The sequence below is a fragment of the Emydura macquarii genome, unplaced genomic scaffold (genome assembly GCF_026122565.2).
Source record: "Emydura macquarii macquarii isolate MOO-44397 ecotype Brisbane River unplaced genomic scaffold, CSIRO-AGI_Emac_v2 contig_318, whole genome shotgun sequence".
Lineage (NCBI taxonomy): Eukaryota > Metazoa > Chordata > Testudines > Chelidae > Emydura > Emydura macquarii.
The window spans coordinates 14844864-14866803 of NW_027130455.1; the positions used below are offsets into that span (position 1 = coordinate 14844864).

At 41.7% G+C, this 21940-nt stretch overlaps 1 protein-coding gene across 2 annotated transcripts in view; it reads left to right on the top strand.

Moving 5' to 3' along the window:
* PRCP (prolylcarboxypeptidase) overlaps window positions 1-21940 on the top strand; it is a 53677-nt gene that overhangs the window by 17905 nt on the left and 13832 nt on the right. For both annotated transcript variants that reach the window (XM_067569037.1, XM_067569040.1), the window contains exons 2-6: window positions 13243-13383; window positions 15113-15214; window positions 15642-15823; window positions 17564-17721; window positions 19273-19445. In XM_067569037.1, coding sequence (XP_067425138.1) covers window positions 13243-13383; window positions 15113-15214; window positions 15642-15823; window positions 17564-17721; window positions 19273-19445 — 756 coding nt within the window. The remainder of the gene's footprint in view (window positions 1-13242; window positions 13384-15112; window positions 15215-15641; window positions 15824-17563; window positions 17722-19272; window positions 19446-21940) is intronic.

Consider the following 21940-nt stretch of genomic DNA (forward strand, 5'->3'; position numbering starts at 1 on the left):
AAGATAGATGGGGAAGAATGGGGGGCTGCAGGGGAATGTTGAGGTAGGAAGGAGGTTGAGGACTATGCAGAGGGCAGTGTTGGGGTGGAAGATGGCAGGTATAAAATGGCAACTCCCTCAGCCTGGGAGGTAGTTGGGTGGGTAAGGGAGGGGTGTGGAATCCCCTTTGAGCAGCCAGGGGAGTCGCCGTGTTGCCAACTCATGACTTGATCACAAGTCATGGAATTTTGGAGCCTGCCTGGGGAGCTGTGATGACACAAGAAGGTCCCATGATTCAATCCCACGATTTTCAGGGCTTGGCAGGTGGGCAGAACTTCATGCGAGAGCCTTGGGGCTGAGGAAACACACCTGACCTGCCTTCATGTCTGGCCCTGTAGCACAGAGAGGGTCTTGGGGCAGCAGGAGGAAGGGGTGCGGGAAGCCAGGACAGTGGTGCTCCTGCATAGAGACGTTCGAGGGCAGCAGAAGGCAGAGAGTTCCAGAGGGGTAGCCGCGTTAGTCAGTATAAAACAAAAACAATGAGAGTGCTGTAGTACTTTAAAGACTAACAAGTTTAATTTCTGCAGGCATAAGCTTTCGTGGGCTGTAACCCACTTCCTCAGATGTAAGGAACAGAAATCAGATAGGAGTTGTGTATATATATATATATATCCAAGGGTAAGTAACAACAATGGGGCAGGTAGATAAAAGCAAAGTCCAATCAGTTAGAGTAGTTGAGGCCTATTCACAACCATTGATTAGGTGAGAATGTGTGAACAGTGACAATTACTTCTTGTAATGAGAGAACCATTTCAAGTCCTGATTCGGACCCAATTTGATTGTGTCAAGTTTGTATATGAGTTCTAGCTCAGCAGTTTCTCTCTGAAGTCTGTTTTTGAAGTTTTTTTATAGAAGTATGGCAACTTTCAAGTCAGTGACAGAGTGTCCTGGGAGATTGAAGTGTTCTCCGACTGGTTTATGGATGTTGTTGTTTTTTATGTCTGATTTGTGTCCATTTATTCTTTTGCGTAGTGACAGTCTGGTTTGGCCAATGTACATGGCAGAGGGTCATTGCTGGCACAGGATGGCATATATTACATTAGTAGATGTGCAGGTGAATGAGCCCCTTATGGTGTGGCTGATGTGGTTAGGACCAGTGATGGTGTCACTAGAGTCGATGTGTGGGCAGAGCTGGCAACGGGATGTTGCTGCTGCATCAAGGCTGTGATTGGGGAGCTGACGTCCTTTTCCTGTCTTAGGGGTGAGGACAGGGCAAAGGGACGTCAACTGAGCAGCCCGGGAGACGGGTGTGTTTTTGTGTGGATTAAAGGTTGATATTTCAACCTGAAATTCTATCACGTGCGCACACATTGGTAGGGAAAAAGAGAGGATCTAAAATGTCATAAAACAGATTAAAAACACAATTTGATTATTTTTAAATCCTGGTTTTTCAAGACTCATGATTTTTGATCTCGAGGCTGGCAGTACTACAGTTTTATGGTTACATTTAAACAAAACTAAATTGGCACTGAGAAGGGAGAGAATTTCACTCACAAAGGGTGACACAAAGCGGAGCTTTATCCTTTGCGAACAAGAATGAAAGTGTAAATAATCTCAAAATGGCAGTATAGTGTGAAATCCTTGCTATTGTAATATAAAAGCTTGATTTCTACCTAGCTTTTATTCCCTTTCTCGCCTCCCTCTCCCCCATAAAAGGTAAATTACATTTTATTTTGTAAACTATTGGTGTGTCTTGTTGGCATTGACTTGAGGACATTTATTATTTGTAATATGATAGTAACCAAAAGCCCTAAACAAGAGTGGGGTCCAGTTGTACAGCATCAAGCCGATATGCATAGAAGAGACCGTCGTTATCCTGAAGAGCTTAAGGAAGGACATGCAAAAACTGGTTGGGGAAAACTGGCACAGAAAAGCAAAGTAACTTGCCTGAGGTCAGGCTGCAGGTCAATGGCAGAACTGAGAATAGAACCCCAGGTCCCTCGAGTCACAGGCAGGTCTATGAGCACACTGCTTCTCAAGGCAAGAGGATATCCTCTGCCCTTCCTGTATCTTCCCACGGTGAGGAAATAATTCAGGCAGGATGAGCACTTGGAGGATGTCCTTCTTTATTTAAGTTCTTTTTTGGCTGTTCACCAATGGAATCACTAAAGTAAACTCAGTTGCAAATGAAATATCCAACTATGTAAAACAAAGTGATTATTGCATAGAGGAATTCTGAAATATAAGCCATCATAGCAAAACTTTAGAGTCTTGTGATCCTGCCAGAATATGAAGGGGATAAATAACACTGCAGTTATATACAGTAGCTTTTAAAAAATGGGTAATATCTCCTCTGGAGGAGACTTAGAACCAAGGTCCTGACTTTGTGGGCATTAAAGATCACATGGCATTTCTGAAAAGAGAAGGGCTCTTAGCCCTGGTGCTCTGTTCTGTTCCGTATATCTTGTTATATTGCATTTATCACAATAGTATGTGCCTGCTTAATGCACCACAGGAAGGTAATGTGACTAACATCTGCCACTTTTTTGTTCTCCCATCCTCTCCCCAGGGGGTGCAGTATGGAGAGTGGAGTATTGTGGTTTGGATAGCAACATGCACATAATAAGGCAAGGTCAAGGAGCTGGTGGTGAGGTTTGCCATGGTCTGAAGTTACTGGGGGAGTTCATTCCGCAGTTTCTGACCAGCTCCTAAGTAGGCTCTGATTCTTGCATGGTTGACTTTATGTAGAAAGTTCCATTGAGCACCAAGAAGTGAAGTTGTTGACTAGTCTTCAGCTATGTTTACACTGACGGCGGCGATCTTTCAGGATCAATAGAGCGGTCAGTGAGACCCGCTCAATTGATCAGGAAGTTACCTGAGTAAGTCCACCCCCTCAAGTAGCGTAGCGCTGAGCCGACGGGAACAGCTCAGCGCAGTGTGAACTGTGCACAGAAGGGAAGCTGAGCAGTCGACTTCAGTTACGCAAACTACTCTGCGTAGTTTGCGTAACTCCCGTCGACTGCCGCTGAATCGCACGGTCAGTGTGAACCAGCCCTTCATCCCAGAGTCTTAGCTGATCTTTTAGATACTCAAAATGGATATAAACTAGGGTAAATGATAGCCTGTCTACCTACATTTTTATCAGGCCTTTTCAAATGGAGACAGTTCTAAAATGTTTCTGTGCACTGTTAAATAGTTGCAGTGTTCCATCTGGAGGCTGCTGCCTTTGAGCAATAGGTGAAATGTATATTTAGATAGTTTTCACCAAATACTTTGTCCTTCTGGATCAAAGGTGCTGTGTAAAAATAAGATCATAAATCTGTTATAATACAAGGATTTTGAAAATTCCTGTACTTTTGAAATAGCCAATTTTTTTCACCTGAGATGTCTTTCATGGTTGTGACTTTCCAAAGAACTCCCTTGCTACTGTTATCTTTTACATATTTACATGTCTAACTTTATATATTTGTTCATAAACACCTGCTATATAGCCTTCTTACATTCCATGTTTTAACACACATTTCAGAAGTGTAAATTCAAGGTTATGGGTTACCATGGCCATAAATAAGTGCTGAAGCAACATATGGATTACTGCTACAATTGTAAAATAGAATGCTTTTCTGAAGGGCTAGCTTGGTGATGTTGGTGATGTTGTTTTAAGCCTATGTAAATGTACTCAGGATGAATGTCTTCATGCATGTGCCTTTAGGAGCATTGCCCCTGCTGGTAGCAATACTGTAATTGTAGGTTTACTATCTATATAACTCCTTACATATACAAATACACAGTGTAAAATAATAGATTATCTCTTGATCGATGTTACAGATAATACTTTAGATGATTAAAATCTGAATTTTAAAAATCTGCTGTATTCATTTCTGTATCATTGCTGCTGTTTTATTCTTTTGCGTTCCACACCGATTGGACAATAAAAGTGAGTTTTTGTTTCTAGTCAATTTCACTTTTAGATTTCTGTGCACTCAGCCCCATCTTGTTCTTTGGGCTGACAAAGCTACCAGGTTTTCCCACCACTGGAAAATAAATTCATACTAAATTTTTTGTAAAATCTGACTTTAAAAAAACTTAGTTGAGAGGATCTGTAAATGTTTGACCTGTGTCTTCCCTTCTAACATTCTGTTGTCTGTCTATCTTGTTTAACTTTCAGGAAACTTTTTGTGTTGAGTTAAAAATGGATTTAAAAAGAAACGTGCAAAATCTGAGCGGTTTTAAATCATTTGAGTAAATCTTGACTTTAGCTTCTGACAGTTCCTTGTCTTCAGTAAACCTGTTTAAGATGGATTATGCAATAGCTCCCTCTGGTGTTCTCAGATTCTCTCTCTTCCCCCCCCTTTGGATCCAAATACTTCACTTCTATAATTATTTTAGCTGCTGTTCTCGTACACTCTTAGTAGATTCCAAGGCCAGAAGGGACCATAGTGATCATCTAGTCTGACCTCCTGTAAAACACAGGCCATAGAGGTGCCCCAAAATAATTCCTGGAGTATATCTTTTAGAAAAATATATCCAAACTTGATTTAAACATTGTCAGTGATGAAGAATCAACCACACCCTACATAAATTGGTCCCGTGGTTAATTATCCTCACTGTTTAAAAATATTTTTACACCTTATTTCTAATCTGAATTTGTCTTGTTTCAACTTCCAACTGTTTGATTGTTATTCTCTGTCTCTTGTAGTTTGAAGAGTCCATTATTAATTATTTATTCCCCATTAGGTACTTATAGATTGCAATCAAGTTACCCCTTAGCCATCTCTAAGTTAAAATAAATAGACCGAGCTCCTTCATCTGTCACTGAGGCAGGTTTTCTAATTTTTTTGATCATTCTCATGGCTCTTGGCTGAACCCTCTACAATTTATCAACTTCCTTCTTGAATTGTGGGCCCAGAAATGGACACAGTATTCTAGCAGCAGGTGCACCAGTGCCAAATACAGAGGCAATATAACCTCTCTGCTTCTGCTTGAAGTTCCCTTGTTTATGCATCCAAGGATTGCATTAGCCCTTTTGGCCACAGCGTTGCATTGGGAATTAGTGTCAGCAGATTGTCCACCACAACCTCCAGATCTTTTTCAGAGTCACTGCATCTCAGACTAGAGTCCTGCCTCTTGTAAGTATGGCTTACACACTTTATTCCTAGATGTATACTTTACATTTAGCCGTATTAAACGCACATTGTTTGCGCCCATTTTACCAAGCGATCCAGATCGCTCTGTATCTCCGTTATTTACCACGCCCCCAATTTTTTGTGTTACTGCAAACTTTATCAGTGATAATTTTGTTTTCTTCCAAGTCGTTGATAAAAATGTTAAATAGCCTAGGGCCCAGAACAGTTCCTTGCAGGACCCCACTAGAAACACACCTGTCTGCTGCTGATTCCCCTGTAGCAATTACATTTTGAGACTTATCAGTTAGCCAACTTTTAATTCATTTAATGTGTGTCGTGTTCATTTATCTTGCTCTAGTTTCTTAATTCAAGTGTTGTGCAGTATCAAGCCAAAAGCCTTCCAGAAGTCTAAGTATATTACATCACCACTATTAACTTTATCAACCAAATCAAGTTAGTTTGACAGGATCTATTTCCCATAATCTCATGTTGATTTGCATTAATTATATTACCCTCCTTCAATTCATCATTAATCAAGTCCCATATCAGCTGTTCTGTTATCTTGCCTGGGATCTATGCCAAATTGACCGACCTGTAATTGCCCAGATCATCCTGTTTCCCCTTTAAAATATTGGCACAATATTCGCTGTCTTCCAGACTTTTGGAACTAACCCAGCGTTCTAAAACATTTTAAAATTCTTGTATGCAAGTTATCTTCGGATTTTAAAATGTCTAACTTTAATAACTGCTGTTTAACATTTTCCTGAGGACTAAAGGTTCTTATCTCTCTGGAAATGTATAAACATTCAAACAGTTGCAACTTCCAAGTAAGTGGAAGCTGCATGAGTAAATCACTATTGCAGGACTTAGACAATGTATCTGAAGTTTTTATTTATAAGTTCTTTTGATTTCTTGACCATAGTATTTAGCACTTGCATGTTCAAAGCACTTTACAAATATTGGATTCTCTCCTGCTATCCTTCTGTAATAAACTGGCTTACCCCCAGTAACTGGTCCTATCAAGGATGAGCTTGCTACAGATTTAGTACTTAAATGAGTTACTATTTTGTCTCAAATAGCCGTATTTGTGCTTTTGATGCTGAAGGCCTGGAATTTGATCTCCATGGCTAATTGTGTGATGTCTGTGTATTTGTATATGGCCACTGTTTGTTTACCTTGCCCAGGCCAAATCAAAGGGAATTTGTTTGAATAAGGACAGCGGAATTAGGCTCATTAACTAACCCTCAGCAGAGCTCCGAGGAAGAAAGTGGGGTTAATACAACTTTAGAGATGGGGGAGGAGAGAAGAAACAGATACAGAGCTTCTCAGGGCATGTCTATGCAGCATTTTGGAGTGAGCATCCCAGCCCAGGTCAACAGAGGTGGGCTAGTGGGGCTTGAGCTAGTACCCAGGGAGGGGTGTGAGTTCAGAAGTGGAGCTGCAGACTGAGCCACTACTTCAAAGCTCTGTCTATATGGCTCTTAGAGCATTAGCATGAGTCCAGCTAACGTGAGTCTGTCGACCTAGGCTAGGAGTCTCGCTCCAAAATGCTGTGTAGACATATGCTGGTTGATTTAACCACAACCCACGAATGGGTCTGCAGCAGAACCAGGAGTCCTGATGCAGAACTGTCATAATGTCACTTGATTCATTAAAATCTTGGTCAACAGCAGTGATGAAAGAGGAAGGAAAAATAGATTTTTTTTGTTTGTTTTTCTATCAATATTAAAAATCAAAGATACACCGTCAATATTGCACTGGCAGTTTGGCCTTCTGCCTTACATTTAGAAGGGACAGAACAATAAGACAATATCAAAAGAAAATCCCACTAAACCAAGTTAAAAAGAAAGTTAGCCAAAAGCAGAAAATCCACCCTAGAACAACCCACCCACCTCAAATCAAAACATTAATTTTAATTTAAAACTCAGGATACTAAAAATTCATAGAAAAATCAGATTCATGATTTTATGTAGAAAGATTCGTTGTCAGAAAGCTGGGAATCTGTTAATTTATGTACTAGCCTAATGTTAATCCAGGTCTTTGACTTTAATTCTCCATTTAGCAAGGAAAAATATAACTCATAGTACAGAACTATTTGAACTATGGTGCCTAGAAGCTTGGATAATAGATGCCCTTATCTTTTTGTGCAAGTGTATCAATAAATAATTTAAATAAAAACCTAATGTTTATACTAGAGCTGGCCAGAGATTGACAATTTTATTTCACAGCAACTTTCAGGGTTTTGAAATTTTGTATTTGTTCCTCTTTAGACCAAAAACAAAACCTTTCAGACATCTTTTGCCAAAAAAAAAAAAAATGGAGTTATCAGGGGAGGGATGTTTATCTGTTTGTGTCAGTGTCATGCTCCATAGCCTAGTGGTTAGGGTACTGGCCAGGTTCAGGGCCCCGCTCTACCTGAGAGAACAGAATTTTCAATCCCAGATCACTCCAAGTCCGGCAGCGCAGGGACTTGAGCCTGAGGCTCCTACATTCCAGGCCCGATGGATAGAGATTTGTGTGATGTAGATGGGTGGCACTGGATTGGTTCATTGAATAGACTACTCATTTTGCCAGGCCCAAACAGCATCAGCCAAACAAATAGGTCTGTTCTGACTATCTGGTGGCTGGCCCCTTGGGGACCTTTGACAAATGACATGAGTTAGAGCAGCCCCAAGGCTGCTTTACCCTACACAAGGGCCAAGAAGAGTGTAACTAGCTCCCTGATATCCTTCCATCCCCATCTTCACAGAATGCAAACTTGGAACAGCAGAGAATCTTGTCCCTTCATTTTTTTTTTTTTAAATGTTAAAATTTTGTGAAACTATACAAGTGTTACACAATTGGTAATAAACAACAGCAATAATACGAAGAAAAACTGACATCTCTCTTAAAATTAAGAGTGACACCATTGTTAATAAGTTTCATGCTTCATGATTTACCAAAGCTAGAAAACTTTGGTCAACCAGTGCAAATTCTTTTGGACCAGTAAAAAATTTTTAGTACTGGTTCTGGACCAGAGATCCCTGAAGTACCTCACAACCTGGGATATATTTCATCTGGTCACATTTGACTCCCAATGCCAGTTTGCTAAACCATCCAATGTTCACACTTATCTTCTCAAGAAACTTTAAGATAAACTTCCTTGGTAGCTTTCTGATGCTTACATTTATGAATGCTAAATGGCTCAGACATATCCTAGAGTTGTGTCTGATCTTCTTTGTTAGACTCCAAGACTAATCGTATGAGATAATGACCTCAAACTGAAACTATGGGTTTGGCAACTGCTTGTCTTCTAAACAAACAGAGATTAAATACCAGAACTGAAACTAGTTGCAAAGGGTGCAGGGAAAAAAAAAAGGGAATTATCAAGGAAAGCAAAAGGATCAAATACTTGACCATTTTTGACATTTGTCCAATGGTTGACCAGTCAATTGCTCAGTTATTTCTGGATCGGTCAAAAATCTTTAAATCTAGTTCATAAACTCTCATTCAAGGACCTTGTCTCTCTGTTTTCTATTTCTGTAAGGTAAAATGCGCACACATGGCATTTTATGAATTGTAGAGAGAGGCTGAAGCACAGAGGATCTGATCTGCCTCTAAGAGTTCAGTACTGCTATGGCCCATTTCTAATAACAGCACCCCTAAAAGTGAGTAAGGCAAAAGACTTTTTGCAATCTTGTTAGGTTTTGAAAAAAGCTATTTTAAAATGTGGTGGGTTTTTTTCTTTTTTCTTTCTTTTTTCTTTTTTTATTTAAAAAAAAAAAAAAAAAAAAAAGTTCAAATCTTGTTCTTGGGCTGAAGCAAAGCCAGGAGGTCTTATCCCATTCCCTGTTTGTACATATCACCCTTTAAACAGCATGTACACGCGCACAGAACAGCAAACTGCATAGGCCGACTGGAATATCTGGGTTCTGGGACTCATCATCTGAGCTGCATGGGGAAGTTTGCACAGCAGCTGCTCATGTTACACATGGCTTGAGCTAGGACTCAGATTCCTCAGTTCCATGAGCACTGAATTCACTTGCAGATGGTTTTATGTGGCACATGAGAGAGTGTAGAGGCTGTATGTTAGTGACAGAAGGCCGTAGGCACAGATATTCATTCCAGCAGATGTCAGGCTTCTACCAGCAACAGGCAGTAAGCTACTGCCAGTGTCCTTGTTCTACTGGTCCAGCAGGGCAACTGACAGAGAGAGAGATGAGGCAAAGATGCTGCTCTCCCCTGGAATAATTCAAAGTGGTCCCGTTACAGGCTATCCTCACTCACAGAGTGGAAGCACCAAACGCTGGTTTAGTGATGATGCTATAGGTCTTGGCTATGATTGGAAATTTTCGGAAACTGCTATTCCCAATTAACTATTCCAGAATAGATATCTTGCTACACACCCCCATGTGGACACTCTCTTTTAAACCCAAATAAGAATGTCCCAATAAGGGAGTTATTTCAACATCACTGTTTTGGTAAACTTCCCAGCAGGGGCGGCATCGGCCTCTGCCTGGTGGAGAGGCTGAGGTGGGCTAGACAGAAAATTGAGGGCGTGCGCTGTACATGTTGTGGGCACGCATTAAAGGAGCACTGAGGCTCCCATGCAGGGCCCGAGAGGAACATGAGGGCTCTGTCCTCTTGCTGCCTCTTCACAGGAAGGGTTCTGGAGCTGCCCTGGGCTCTGGACTGCAGCTTGAGTTCAGCCTTGTACACCTCAGATCGCCCTGCAGCCCAGCTGGGCTCAGCGCCTGGCGAGCCCGCCGCTAGCAGCCCGTGGACAGGCACGGCGACAGGACTGGACTCCTTGGGGCATCTGCTGGCCTCCCAGTTCAGCTGTGCTCCTCTTATCCCTGTGCTAGTCCTGCGACATGCACCGACCTGCATGTTACTGCTCCGCCGTGTGCCAGTCCCCTCCTTGCAGGGTGCCTGCCCGTCTGGGACTCCTTCCCCACCCCCCAATCCCTCCCTTCAGGGCTCTCTGCCCCTCGTCCGCACCCCCGCACCAGTGTTACTGCTGGTCGGGCACCCAGCTCTGAAGGCAGCACCACTGCCAGCAGCAGTGCAGAAATAAGGGTGGTAATGTCATGCCGTGCCACCCATACTTCTGTGTAATGTTTGACCTTTGTGCTGGGAGGGGTGCAGCTATTTGGGGGTGCTAGGGCAAAATTTGGGGGTGGCTATAGCCCCCCAAGCACTGCCTCTGCTTCCTAGTGTAGACAAGCTCTCTGGGGCATGGGGAGAAGGATAGGTGTAAACGTGTGTGTGTGTGTGTGTGTGTGTGTGTGTGTGTGTGTGTGTGTGTGTGTGTATATAAAGTAGCACAAATGAAGGCAGAACATTTCACTCTTCGAATCCAGGGTCAATTTGCAACACTGTTAAAAAGCTAAAACTACTGCTGTCTTAAGGTTGAAAAACCCCGCCCCCATGGAAAATTTTGATGAAAATGGGGGGGAGGAGGTTGTGTTAGTGAAAATTTCAACTCTTAATGAAAAATGAAAACTTTCCTGTTTTTCAGCTGTAAACTGTTGAAAACCAAAAATATATGAGCTAGGAAAACTTCAGTTTTGGGTTTTCAGTTTTCCATAAAAAATGTTCTAGGAAAAGAATCACTTTCCTTGAAAATTTCCATTTAGTTGAAAAAACTATTTTGCATTTTCCTCACCTCATCTCTTAAAAAAACAACAACCCAAACCCAGAAAACTTTTGACCAGCACTGCCATTTATCCCCGTGCACTTCTACCTTCCACTTTGCCCCATTTGTTCATTTCATACAGCTATTCTGCCTTGCCATTGCCAAGATGCGACTCTAACAGCATCCCAATGCAACAGGGCAATGGGCTTACTGGTATCTGGGAGTGAGTTTCAGCTGGCCTGACCAGTTATATTCATTAATGTCATGTATTGTATATGATAGGTGTCATATAAGGCATCATTGAAAAACTAATAACATACTGATCATTAATATTCTTGCCCGGTGTATGTACGGTAGACGTCTCAGGGACCATACAAATAATGAAGGAAATGCAGAACTAAAATGCGTTTACCCACTCCCGAGACTTGCCTGGTAAACGGGTTTCTCCCAGACAAAGGACGAGCCAGTGCTTCCGGCCAGTATCAGTTGATTAGTGTTGTCGGTTGTTAGTGGTTTGTCAGCATAGGCTGTGTGCGTGTCCCTTGTGTAGGTACTGTCTTAGCTCTGCAGATAACCGAGAGAGCACTCGTGATCGAATGAATTGACACGACCACGGATTAGCTGAGCAACGAAGGCACCCGGGCCAGGTTTTATTGCACTTGAGGCACAATGAGAAGCGACCTACAGAGTATCTACTGGTCTACTTCCCACATGAGTGCATCATTACAATGGACTCGCCCAACAGCAGGACTTTCCGTTATCCCCTAGGCCGGACAACACTGTTCCTTCTGACACCCTCTTTTATACACTGTTACAAACAATTTCGTTCCACCCCCTTTGATGTAAGTAGTTGCCACCCTCGTGATATCATCTAATACCACCCTTTCCTGTAAATTGGATGATTCGGGCAAAACAACTCTATTTGTCACCTTATCAGACATTTCTATCCATCGAAGTGTCATTTCAAGGGGTCAGGTTGCCCTTGTTATCTCTTTGGTGTTCGGATGTATTGGTACCTTCTGTACCTGCTGTGTATTTTTAGTAATATTTTGATACACATATTTCCAAAATACTACTAATGCTTGCAATATCAGCGTTTTCTCCGTGCCAGTTTCAGTCAGGTTGTTAGTTCACAGCCTGACTTCTGTCAACTTGTTTTTTTCCACTTAGGCCTTATGCCTTAGCCTGTTCTGCTAGGTTGCAGACCTAAGCTCTCACTTCTTACTACAATTAGCATCACGTCAAGTGGGGATTAATTTGCATCAGAGAGGGCATGAACAGATTGATACACATTTTAGCAAACACCATCGGGGAAGAAAGTAGCATGGAACTTCCTTTATCACCAGACCCCATGTCTCCTTCCTCACAGCTTGAATAAACTTTATTTTGGGGAGTAGCCTTCGGACGAATCCGTTTCAAAGGTTCACTGGTCTATAAAAGAGAGGGACAAAGAACCCCAAGCCATTTTTCAGTTAAGATGGCAAAGGAACCAAGTACTTTGTCTTTAGGGAGAGATCTTGACTGGGGCAGGTCAGCCATCTTGCTCATTGGAAGTGTGATAAGAATCTCACCTTGAATCAAGACTGTAGTTTTGTTAAGTCTTAGGCTCTAGAAAGCGTTTTTCACCTTTATTGCTTGTAACTATTTCTAACGGTGTTCTTTATACTTGAACGCACTTCAAATCCTATTTCCTTTTGTTAATAAACTTATTTTACTTTTAATCTAAACCAACCCAGTGCTGTTTTTTAATTAGTGATAAACTGTGAAATTGGTCTCTTTAGAGGAGCAAACGAACCTTATTATTCCTCTGCTGGTCCAGGAAAGGGCTGGCCATTGTAGTGCATGTGCTTTTGGGAAATCTTGGGACTGGGAGTGTTGGAGTCACCAGGTAACCAACTTGGGGGATATCCGAGTGCGGCTGGGTGTAACAAGCAGGCTGCTGGAATCAGAGTGTTCAGCTGCACTGTGTGTTAAGCAGCGCTGTGCTTGTCTGCTCAGCGTTGCTGTCCAGGCTGAGCGGCACAGCTGCAGAGCATTTAAGGCACCCAGGGTTACGGGGGTGGTGTGTGTGACACAACCACTCACTGGTTCGGATTGCACCCCAGAAAGTGACACAAGACTGTAAGCAATATGGGACAGTTTGGACAGTGTCTAGCAAATGGAACTCTGATCACTGATGCGGGTCTTCCAGATGCTACTGCACTATCGATAGTGTAGAAGGCCTGAATTCCTCGAGAGCATTGCCTTTACATACAATGCTATTAAAACTGCATATATTTTCTGTGACTGAGATTAAATTTCACTTCCATCTTGAGTGTACAGCCTTTATCCAACCGTGATTAGCTGCCAATTGGAAAGGGAAAACCTTAAATCAATTTCATTGTATTAGACTCAAAGAATCTTGGTTTTAATTATGTTTTTCAATCTTGTTGAATCTCTTCTTGAATGTCAACACTTTCACTCCTTGACCCTTTTTGACCTTTCTGAAGCTATTGTTTTTTTTCCCCCTGTTCATTCCCACAGATCGATCATTTTGGATTTGATGAAGATCTTACATTCCAGCAGCGGTACCTAGTAGCAGATCAGCATTGGAGAAAAGACAATGGATCAATTCTCTTCTATACCGGCAATGAAGGAGATATCACCTGGTTTTGCAATAACACAGTGTGTATAAAATAGATGTTTGTTCTCCAATATTCTTCTTACTTTTACAATGTGGCATATTAGTGGGAGACAGCATCAGAATACATATTTTAAAATCCAGGTCTGCAGTAATTTTGATTAAAAACAATAGTGTTACATGAAGAGCCGTGAGCTAAAAGAATGCACATAACAGAATAAAGGAGTGCATGCCTGATTCAAAGCTCATTGCATTAAATGGAAATACTTCCATTGATTTTTAAAGGGTTGTCAATCGGGTCTTAAGAGGAAGGATGATATTGTGGTTGAGACATTGGATTGGTTATCAGGAGATTTTGGTAAATCATCTCACATCATGTTGCTTCAGATTCCCCATCTGTAAAAGGGGGTTTATAATACACCTCTACCCCACAGGAGAGATGAAGCTAGATGAATTATTCCTTCTGAGGTGGTCTGATACTGAGATGATGATCACCATGGGAAAGCCTATTATCATAATATTAGTAACTGAACATCCATGCTGTGTCACACAGATGTGGCAGTTGGCCCAAGTAATCCACCATCCCTGCACTCATACAACCAATGAAACTGTTGCATGTAAATTAGTTCTAGAGTGAACGTGGTGATTGGTTGAGTTACCTCTGAAATCACAATGTCTATGACTGTTACTATCCCATTTTTAACTTCTCGGCCATTTTGACTTGAGGAATTATACCCATGTGACAGCAAGGCACATATCTATGCCATGGTGACAAAGTGCAAATCCTAGTGATGATAGAACCTGGAGATATTCGGAACAAAAAGAGCTTTCAATCATGCTTGTACTGTTTCTATCACTTCACACTGACCCAACCGATTTTTCTAGGCTTCAGACTGTCACACAGAGTGACATTCCTGGAATCTTATTATATAGATTATAAAGAAGGCTTCTGTTTTTCTGAGTTTATTTTCAGCATTTTTTGAGTTTTACATAGCTGCCCAAAAATCAGGGAGTTTCAGGACCGTCTCTTTGTACATACTGCAGTATATGCATTACATATATGCATATGCAGTATATGCTCTAGTACCTTTGGCATGCAGCAGCAGGACCTACATGGACCAATTAATGCACAACACATGACTGTGCTTTAGACATCACACCCCCATAGTATGCATTACTGCTCTGTGTAGACAGGCCCCTAGATACAAGTAACCAGTTCCGGTGTTTCCTGGATGAACACTGATTTCAGGGGGTTATTGATGTCAAGGATACCTTAATGGTTTTTATCAGTTAAAACCAAAAATCAGAAGCCCTAATTATAGATTGTTTGTTTATTGCAAAATGAAACTCACATCACTTGTAACTTAATCAGAATCCTGAGGTGTGTATTTCTTTATTCATAGATTTCCCATGAGCCAGGTAGGTACCTTTTGCTATAGCAGTTACGGCAGCATTGCCTGACCTGGATCTGACACAGTAATGGTGTATAGCACTTTTCCTCACCTGATATATTTCTCTTTTTTTGTGTACCAACTCACCCTTGCAGAATTTTGGCCGGTGTGTATTTTCAATGATTTACTAAACCTCCATTACATTCTATACCTGTCTACTTCTCTTTACTTTTATGATCCTTACTCAATAGCTGAGTGACTAGTAACCGGGTCAGTGGCATCTTCCTTACTGAAGAGTAGGAGTTTAATGGCTGCATTTAAATGAAATTGCATAATGATTCACTGTCTGCTCATTGTTTTAAATACCCCATTTCTCCCCCAGGGTTTTATGTGGGAAGTGGCGGAAGAGCTTAATGCTATGTTGGTATTTGCTGAACACAGATACTATGGCGAATCCTTGCCCTTCGGAAATAAGTCTTACAGTGTAAGTGCGTTTTCCCACTCTTAATTGCCCACTGGTTTCAAGGCCATTGAGAAGAATTGGCTGCTTCCTTTCTCCTTAACATTCTTCTGTGCTTGTGTAAATTCAGCTGGGTTCACTCATGTGAGTAGCCCTGTTGACAACATAGTAACTACTTGAATGAGTAAGGTGAACAGGTTTTGGCTCCATTTTTATTAGTACTTGTGGCAGGAGAGCCACATTTTCTATAGCTATTGCTTCTATGTAGTATTTTTCAGAAGCTTCTAGGGATTTCCAGAATTACAAGCTATGCTTGCAGAGATCAAGTCACCTGCTGCCTAAATGCAGCCACCTCTGGTGTGGAACTCAGCAGCTCACAAATTGCAAATGGAAAAACAAAGATTGATGTCTGAAAATCTGTCCTGTGCTATATAACATGTTCTTGTTTCAGGATTCCAAACATCTGAATTACCTGACGTCGGAACAAGCTCTGGCAGATTTTGCAATACTAATTCGGCACCTAAAGGAGACAATCCCAGGAGCCCGAAACACTCCCGTGATTGCCATTGGGGGATCCTATGGAGGGATGCTTGCAGCCTGGTTTAGAATGAAATACCCTCATGTGGTGGTTGGGTGAGTGCAACTACCCTGCTTAAACACAGATCAGTAATGGCACATAAAAATGTCACCGGACATGGAAATAGAGGGATTGGTTAGGAAGACCTAATCCTTCTTTGCATTTATCATTTGTATTATAGCTATGAATATTGTGGAGGCAAAGGCTCACAGTTAAAATTGGGTTAAATTTTTCATCTGGAACAGGGATTCAACCTCTTTGTTTTTGGATGAAGAATAAAGTATCTCTTCTCAAATTTACAGAACAGAATTTGGCAGTTAGTGGTGGTTTTTTTTCTGAGGTTTTTCAGATAAACCTGTTAGTTATAATAACTTTTAAATAGTCCCTTTTAAGAAAATGGACTTTTTAAGTCTCATGATTTTTTCACGCTCTATTGTTCTTAAAAGCTACAGACGGTAGAAAGTCATCAATTTGTCTGTGATAAGATTTTGTCTCTCTCTGGGATGAGGTAACTTTTAAAATTTACTAACAAAAAGAAAAAAGTTATTGGCATTTTTGGCATAACCAAAAACTTACTCAACAAATATCTGACCCATAGCAATATGTTTCATACTGGCTATTTTTGTTCCTTGACACAGCATAGGTAGTTGTGTGTGGGAATCTCCTCATCCCTGAAGACTTAAAGTGCAGGCAAGCTTTCTCTAGGCTGTCTAGGGGAGAACTTCATATGGGACAGGCCAAATTTGGGAAACTTCACTTGGCTGCCTTCTCTTTTCTGAAGGTTAGGTAGGGAGAAAAGCATTGGGCTGAAGACACAACACCTATTTTTATATCCCTCTTCTCATCATGGGGAAAGATGTTCCAGGATAAACCATAGTGTGGGAGGGGAAGGGTTTCCCACAATGTAATTGTGAGCAGAAACTCTCTTCTTAGTCTCTAGAAGTAAGAGAAGCTCCCCTATTTGCCCTCCAAATACCTGAGCCTGAGCCATCCTTCCCACCCACCAGCAAACATGCAAGGGATTTAGTAGAGTTGTTTGTAACTTGTGTGTGGTCTTGTCCTCGACAAGAGGACTGACCAGCTGTCCCAAGAATTGACTAATGGATGCTCTATTTTCTTGGACAACTTCACAGCTCATTGTGGGAAGGTTGTTTTTTTTTTTTGGTGACTTGGTTTTGTAGCGTCTGTATAGCTGTTGGCAAAGGATTGTCTTGTGGTTATGGCATTGGTCTGAGACTTGGGAGCTCTGGATTCAGGTGCTAGTTCCAGAGTACACTTCCCATGTGACCGTGGGCAAGTCACTTAGTCTCTCTCTGCCCCAGAGTACCATCTGTAAAACAGGGATAATAATTCTCCCACCCTTTGTCTGCTTTGTTTATTTAGATGGAAAGGTCTCTAGGGCAGAGACTTTCTCTTTAATCTGTGTACAGTGCCTAGTACCCTGGGCCTGACCTCAGTTGGGGTCTGTAGACACTATTGTACAAATAAACATAAACATAGACTAAGCCTGCGACTTTTTAAAAAATATCTTTGAACTAGCATCTGACATGGCTAAAACTTCCACTTGTTTTGCACTCCACTTGTGGAATGTTTCTGTAAATTTATGGATTGTTCATGTAAATCTCAGTCAAGTGTGAATGTCACAGATGAATTATAAACATCTATTTTAGAAGCTTTTAATTACAAGACAGCAGCTGTGAGGAAAATGTTGCCATGAGGACAGAGATTCATTCTTTTAGAGGTGTTAGATGCACATGTTTCACCACACAATCTTGTCTTTCCCTCTTCGTTTACAGAGCTCTTGCAGCCTCTGCTCCAATCTGGCAGTTTGCGGATTTGGTACCTTGTGGCATTTTCTATAGTATAGTGACAAATGATTTCAAAAAGAGCGGGCAGTGTTGCTCAGAGAGCATCTTGAATTCCTGGGGAGCCATTAACCGCGTCTCCTCCACAGGTAGGAAGTTGGCAAGATCTTTCAGGAATTATGCTTTTCAAAGGATCACAAAGTTCCAGCAATTTGCCTAAAGAGAATCATTGCAAATTTTGAAATTACACAAAGTGTGAGTGATTGTCTCATGTGTATCCATTTTTTGGACATAGTCTTCATCAGCTGTTATGGATTATCTTCTACGTTTAAAAAATTAACTTTTTAAATGAGATCATTTAGAGTTGACTTTGAAGGTGGAATCGGACAGAGGTAGAAGATGCTATCATAGAACATGGAAACTGGAGACAAATATTAAAGTAAACAACCACAGACCAAAAAAACCCCCAAAAAACCAGGTTTCTACGCTGCTTGAGTTCTAGCTTTGTCTACCTTGTTTTCCAGGGCCACACCTTGCCATGTGTCTGACACATTTACATGCTCAGTACTGTAGCTAGTTTTTCAAAGTAAATAAGTTCTTTAAAAATGACTGAAGACTAGCAGACACTAGTCTAGATGTAGAAAGTTAAGCTATTTCCTCTATTTGGAATGAATAAAAGAAAAGAGGTTAGCTACCAGCAAAATGCTATTTCTGAAGTCTCCTGGTATCAACCTTTCAAAAGGGGGAAAGTAATTTAAAAATAGACCTTGCTGATGGCAAAGTGTTTCATTTGAACATATGGTTTGTACAGGTTTTATAGAGTGGTTTAAAATCCATGTCTAAACCTCCCTGACCCCTGGGAAAGCTTCAGATCTGGAGTTAGATCCAAATCAGAACTTCAGGAATCTCTATCATGTTCCAGCCTGGTGCAAACTACGAAGCAAGGCAACATCCTTAATTTCATGAGAAAAGGTGAAGGGAGGAGGATAGGAAAGCAGAGCTTAAAGGTAGTCTGGTTGGTTTTGTTTTTAAACCATTTTAAAAATAAGCAGGAAAGGAGGAAGGGAAAACCTTAATTGGCCGTTACACTATTTATTATTTTGCACTAGCGCAGAGAGATCAGAAGGGATTGCAACCTAATTGGAGCACCAGGATTTTTATGTGTATTTACCTGTTCCAGTTCAGGACCCCACTAGAGAGACCAGTATTATAAACAAGTCTGTAGAAATGGGAAACTGAATCAGAGAGGTTCTTAGCCAGGCAAAACAAGGGAGAGAAGGGCAAGCAGAGTCCTGTGAGTTATCTAGTGACTGCTCTGATACATTCAGCCGGTAGGTTTGATGTTTCCTTTCAGAAAAGAAAGGTTTGCTCTGTGTTGTTCACTATGTTAATATGTCAGACACCATGTTCTCCAAACACTAGCCAGATTTGCATGAACCTACTGTGCTTGATATGCACTATCCACATACCTCAGAGCAATCCATTCACTGAAATACTCTGGTCCAGATTCTGCTCTCAGGTGTGCTTGTGTACACATGAAGAAACTTCAGTGGATTAATTACACTGCGGGAAGGGAAAAGGGTAGGAGAGAAGCTGCGCTAACAGCGGCATGTTTGGGTCCTCACCTTCCATAGCCTTTATGATGTATGACTGACTCCAGGGGGACCATTAACCACTAATCTGTGTGTTTTCTTGCTTAGATGAAGGTTTGAAGTGGCTTTCCAGCGCATTTCATTTATGCAGCCCATTAAAAAACCAGCAAGATGTTGCTGTGTTCAAAGCTTGGCTGAGTGAAACCTGGGTAAATTTGGCAATGGTGAACTATCCATATAAAGCTGACTTTTTACAGCCCCTGCCAGCCTGGCCTATTCAGGTAAATGACTGCCTACATCTTCTATAACTGATACAGCTTTGGGCTGGGACGTGCTGATTTACTGCAAATTGTTGCTTGTAAAAAGTTAAGAAGATGCACATGATAGAGGAGACAGTCTCGCAGCCAGAACGCTCTCAGTTCTGAGTGACTTGAGTGAGAGTGGAGGATGCGCATCCCTTTCGAGATTGGCGAGTTTCATCAAGATTACAATTTTTTCATTCCAGTAAGACAACACAGAAGAAGGCTTCACTAACCTGGTGAAATACTAGGTTGGCTAAATTAATATACTTTTTCAGACCTCGAGAGAGCCCTGTCTAAAGGTTTCTGCTATATTTTCTCCTCCTGCCCTATAATAGATTTATAAACGCTGGTCAGCATCTAGACTTCAGCACCTATAACTGGCTTTTGGTTGGCCTTGCTGTACTTTTTCTTTTGACAATCAGAGAAGGGAATTTAAAATCAGCTAGCTGTCCCCTTAATCCCTCTTTGTTCCACTTCACTATCCTTCGATCTTATCACAACCCTCAGTGTGGTCTGCTTTGCCAAACGTTCATGTAAAGATGGCACTTTCTGGCGCATAAAATCTGCTGCCCATGTGTATTGGAGACGCATACTTGATTTTAGGGTAAAAAATGTTTAATTCTTTTTTGCTTGTGAAGTTGAGTTGAGTGTGCAGCCCCACTCTATGAGCCAGGAAAGCAGAATCTGGAGGAGAGTAAGGGTTTGCTAAATTGTGCTCCAGTGTGATTTTCTTATCATGTTCTTGCACTGTGTATTATTGTGTGGTGTGCGTAGGTGGACTTGACTTGCTCTGGCTTGTTAACATAAGCTGCAGCCTGCATGCAGAAATAAACATAGCCTTGGCTGGTGGAAGGGAAAAGAAAGGAAAGGGGAGTAGAGGGGGATGGAAATTCACTTGTCCTTTGCGGCTGTCCCATCAGCATCAATATCCTACGTTCTATTTCAGTCTCTTGTCTGTCTAACTACAGCACTTTGCCGTCTCACTCCCATCCCTGAATTTGCTTTTGCTGATAGACGGAGCTCAAAGGTTGGAGTGAGACGCAGTGACTCAGTAATGTATGAAATAGAAAATCCTTCCTTCTGTTTGTCTTGGCGCTTCTAATGAATGCGACCTCTCTGGGTGGTGTAAGCTGTTTAGGTAATTTCTATGAAATGTGAGCTCTAATGACAAAACTAATGTGATTAGCTGAGTGAGAGTGAGAAGGGTATTGAGAGCTTAGGGGAAGAAAGTCTGTTAGAATAGCTGAATGTGTCTGCTTAATCCTTTCTCTAGTGTGGGGCAGATGATGCCCTTTGGGAAGTGATTGGTCTCTCAGCCTCCACCCCGTGCTTGATCTACAGAGATAGGGCTGTTTGCAGCTCTTTAGATTGAACGAGGGGGGGCAACCTAGTGACAGATGATTGTGAAAAAAGCTGAAGTACTCAATGCTTTTTTTGCCTGTCTTCACAGACAAGATCAGCTCCCAGACTACTGCACTGGGAGGCACAGTATGGGAAGGAGGTGAGCACTTCTCAGTGCTGAAAGAACAGGTTCAGGACTATTTAGAAAAGCTGGACATACACAAGTCCATGGGGCTGGGTGCAATGAATCCAAGGGTGCTGGGGGAGTTGGCTGATGTAATTGCAGAGCCATTGGCCATTATCTTTAAAAATTCGTGGCAAATGGGGGAGGTCCCGGATGATTGAAAAAAGTCAAATATAGTACCCATCTTTAAAAAAGGGGAGGAGGAGGATCCAGGGAATGACCGACCCGTCAGCCTCACCTAAGTCCCTGGAAAAATCATGGAGTATGTTCTCAAGGAATCCATTCTGAAGCACTTGGAGGAGAGGAAGTTAATCAGGAACAATCAGCATGGATTCACCAAAGGCAAGTCATGCCTGATTAACCTGATTGCCTTCTATGATTAGATGACCGGCTCTGTGGATGTGGGGAAAGCAGTGGACATGATATAATTTGACTTTAGCAAAGCTTTTCATACAGTCTCCTACAGAATTCTTGCCAGCCAGTTAAAGAAGTATAGGTTGTATGAATGAACTAAAAGATGGATAGAAAGCTGGCTAGATCATTGGACTCATTGGCTTGATATTTAGTTGGCAGCTGGTATCAAGCAGAGTGCCCAGGGGGTTGGTCCTGGGGCTGGTTTTGTTAAACATCTTCATTAATGATGTGCATGATGGGATGGATTGCATCCTCAGTAAATCTGCAGATTATACTAACCTGGGGTGAGTGGTAGATAATCTGGAGGATAGGGACAGAATACAGAGTGACCTAGACAAATTGGAGGATTGGGCCAAAGGAGATTGGATGAGGTTCAACAAGGACAAGTGCGGAGTCCTGCACTTAGGATGGAAAAATCCTAAGCACTCATACAGACTGGGGACTGACTGGCTAGGCAGCGGTTCTGCGGAAAAGGACTTGGACAAGAAGCTTGATATGAGTCAACAGTCTGCTCTTGTTGTCAAGAAGGCTAACG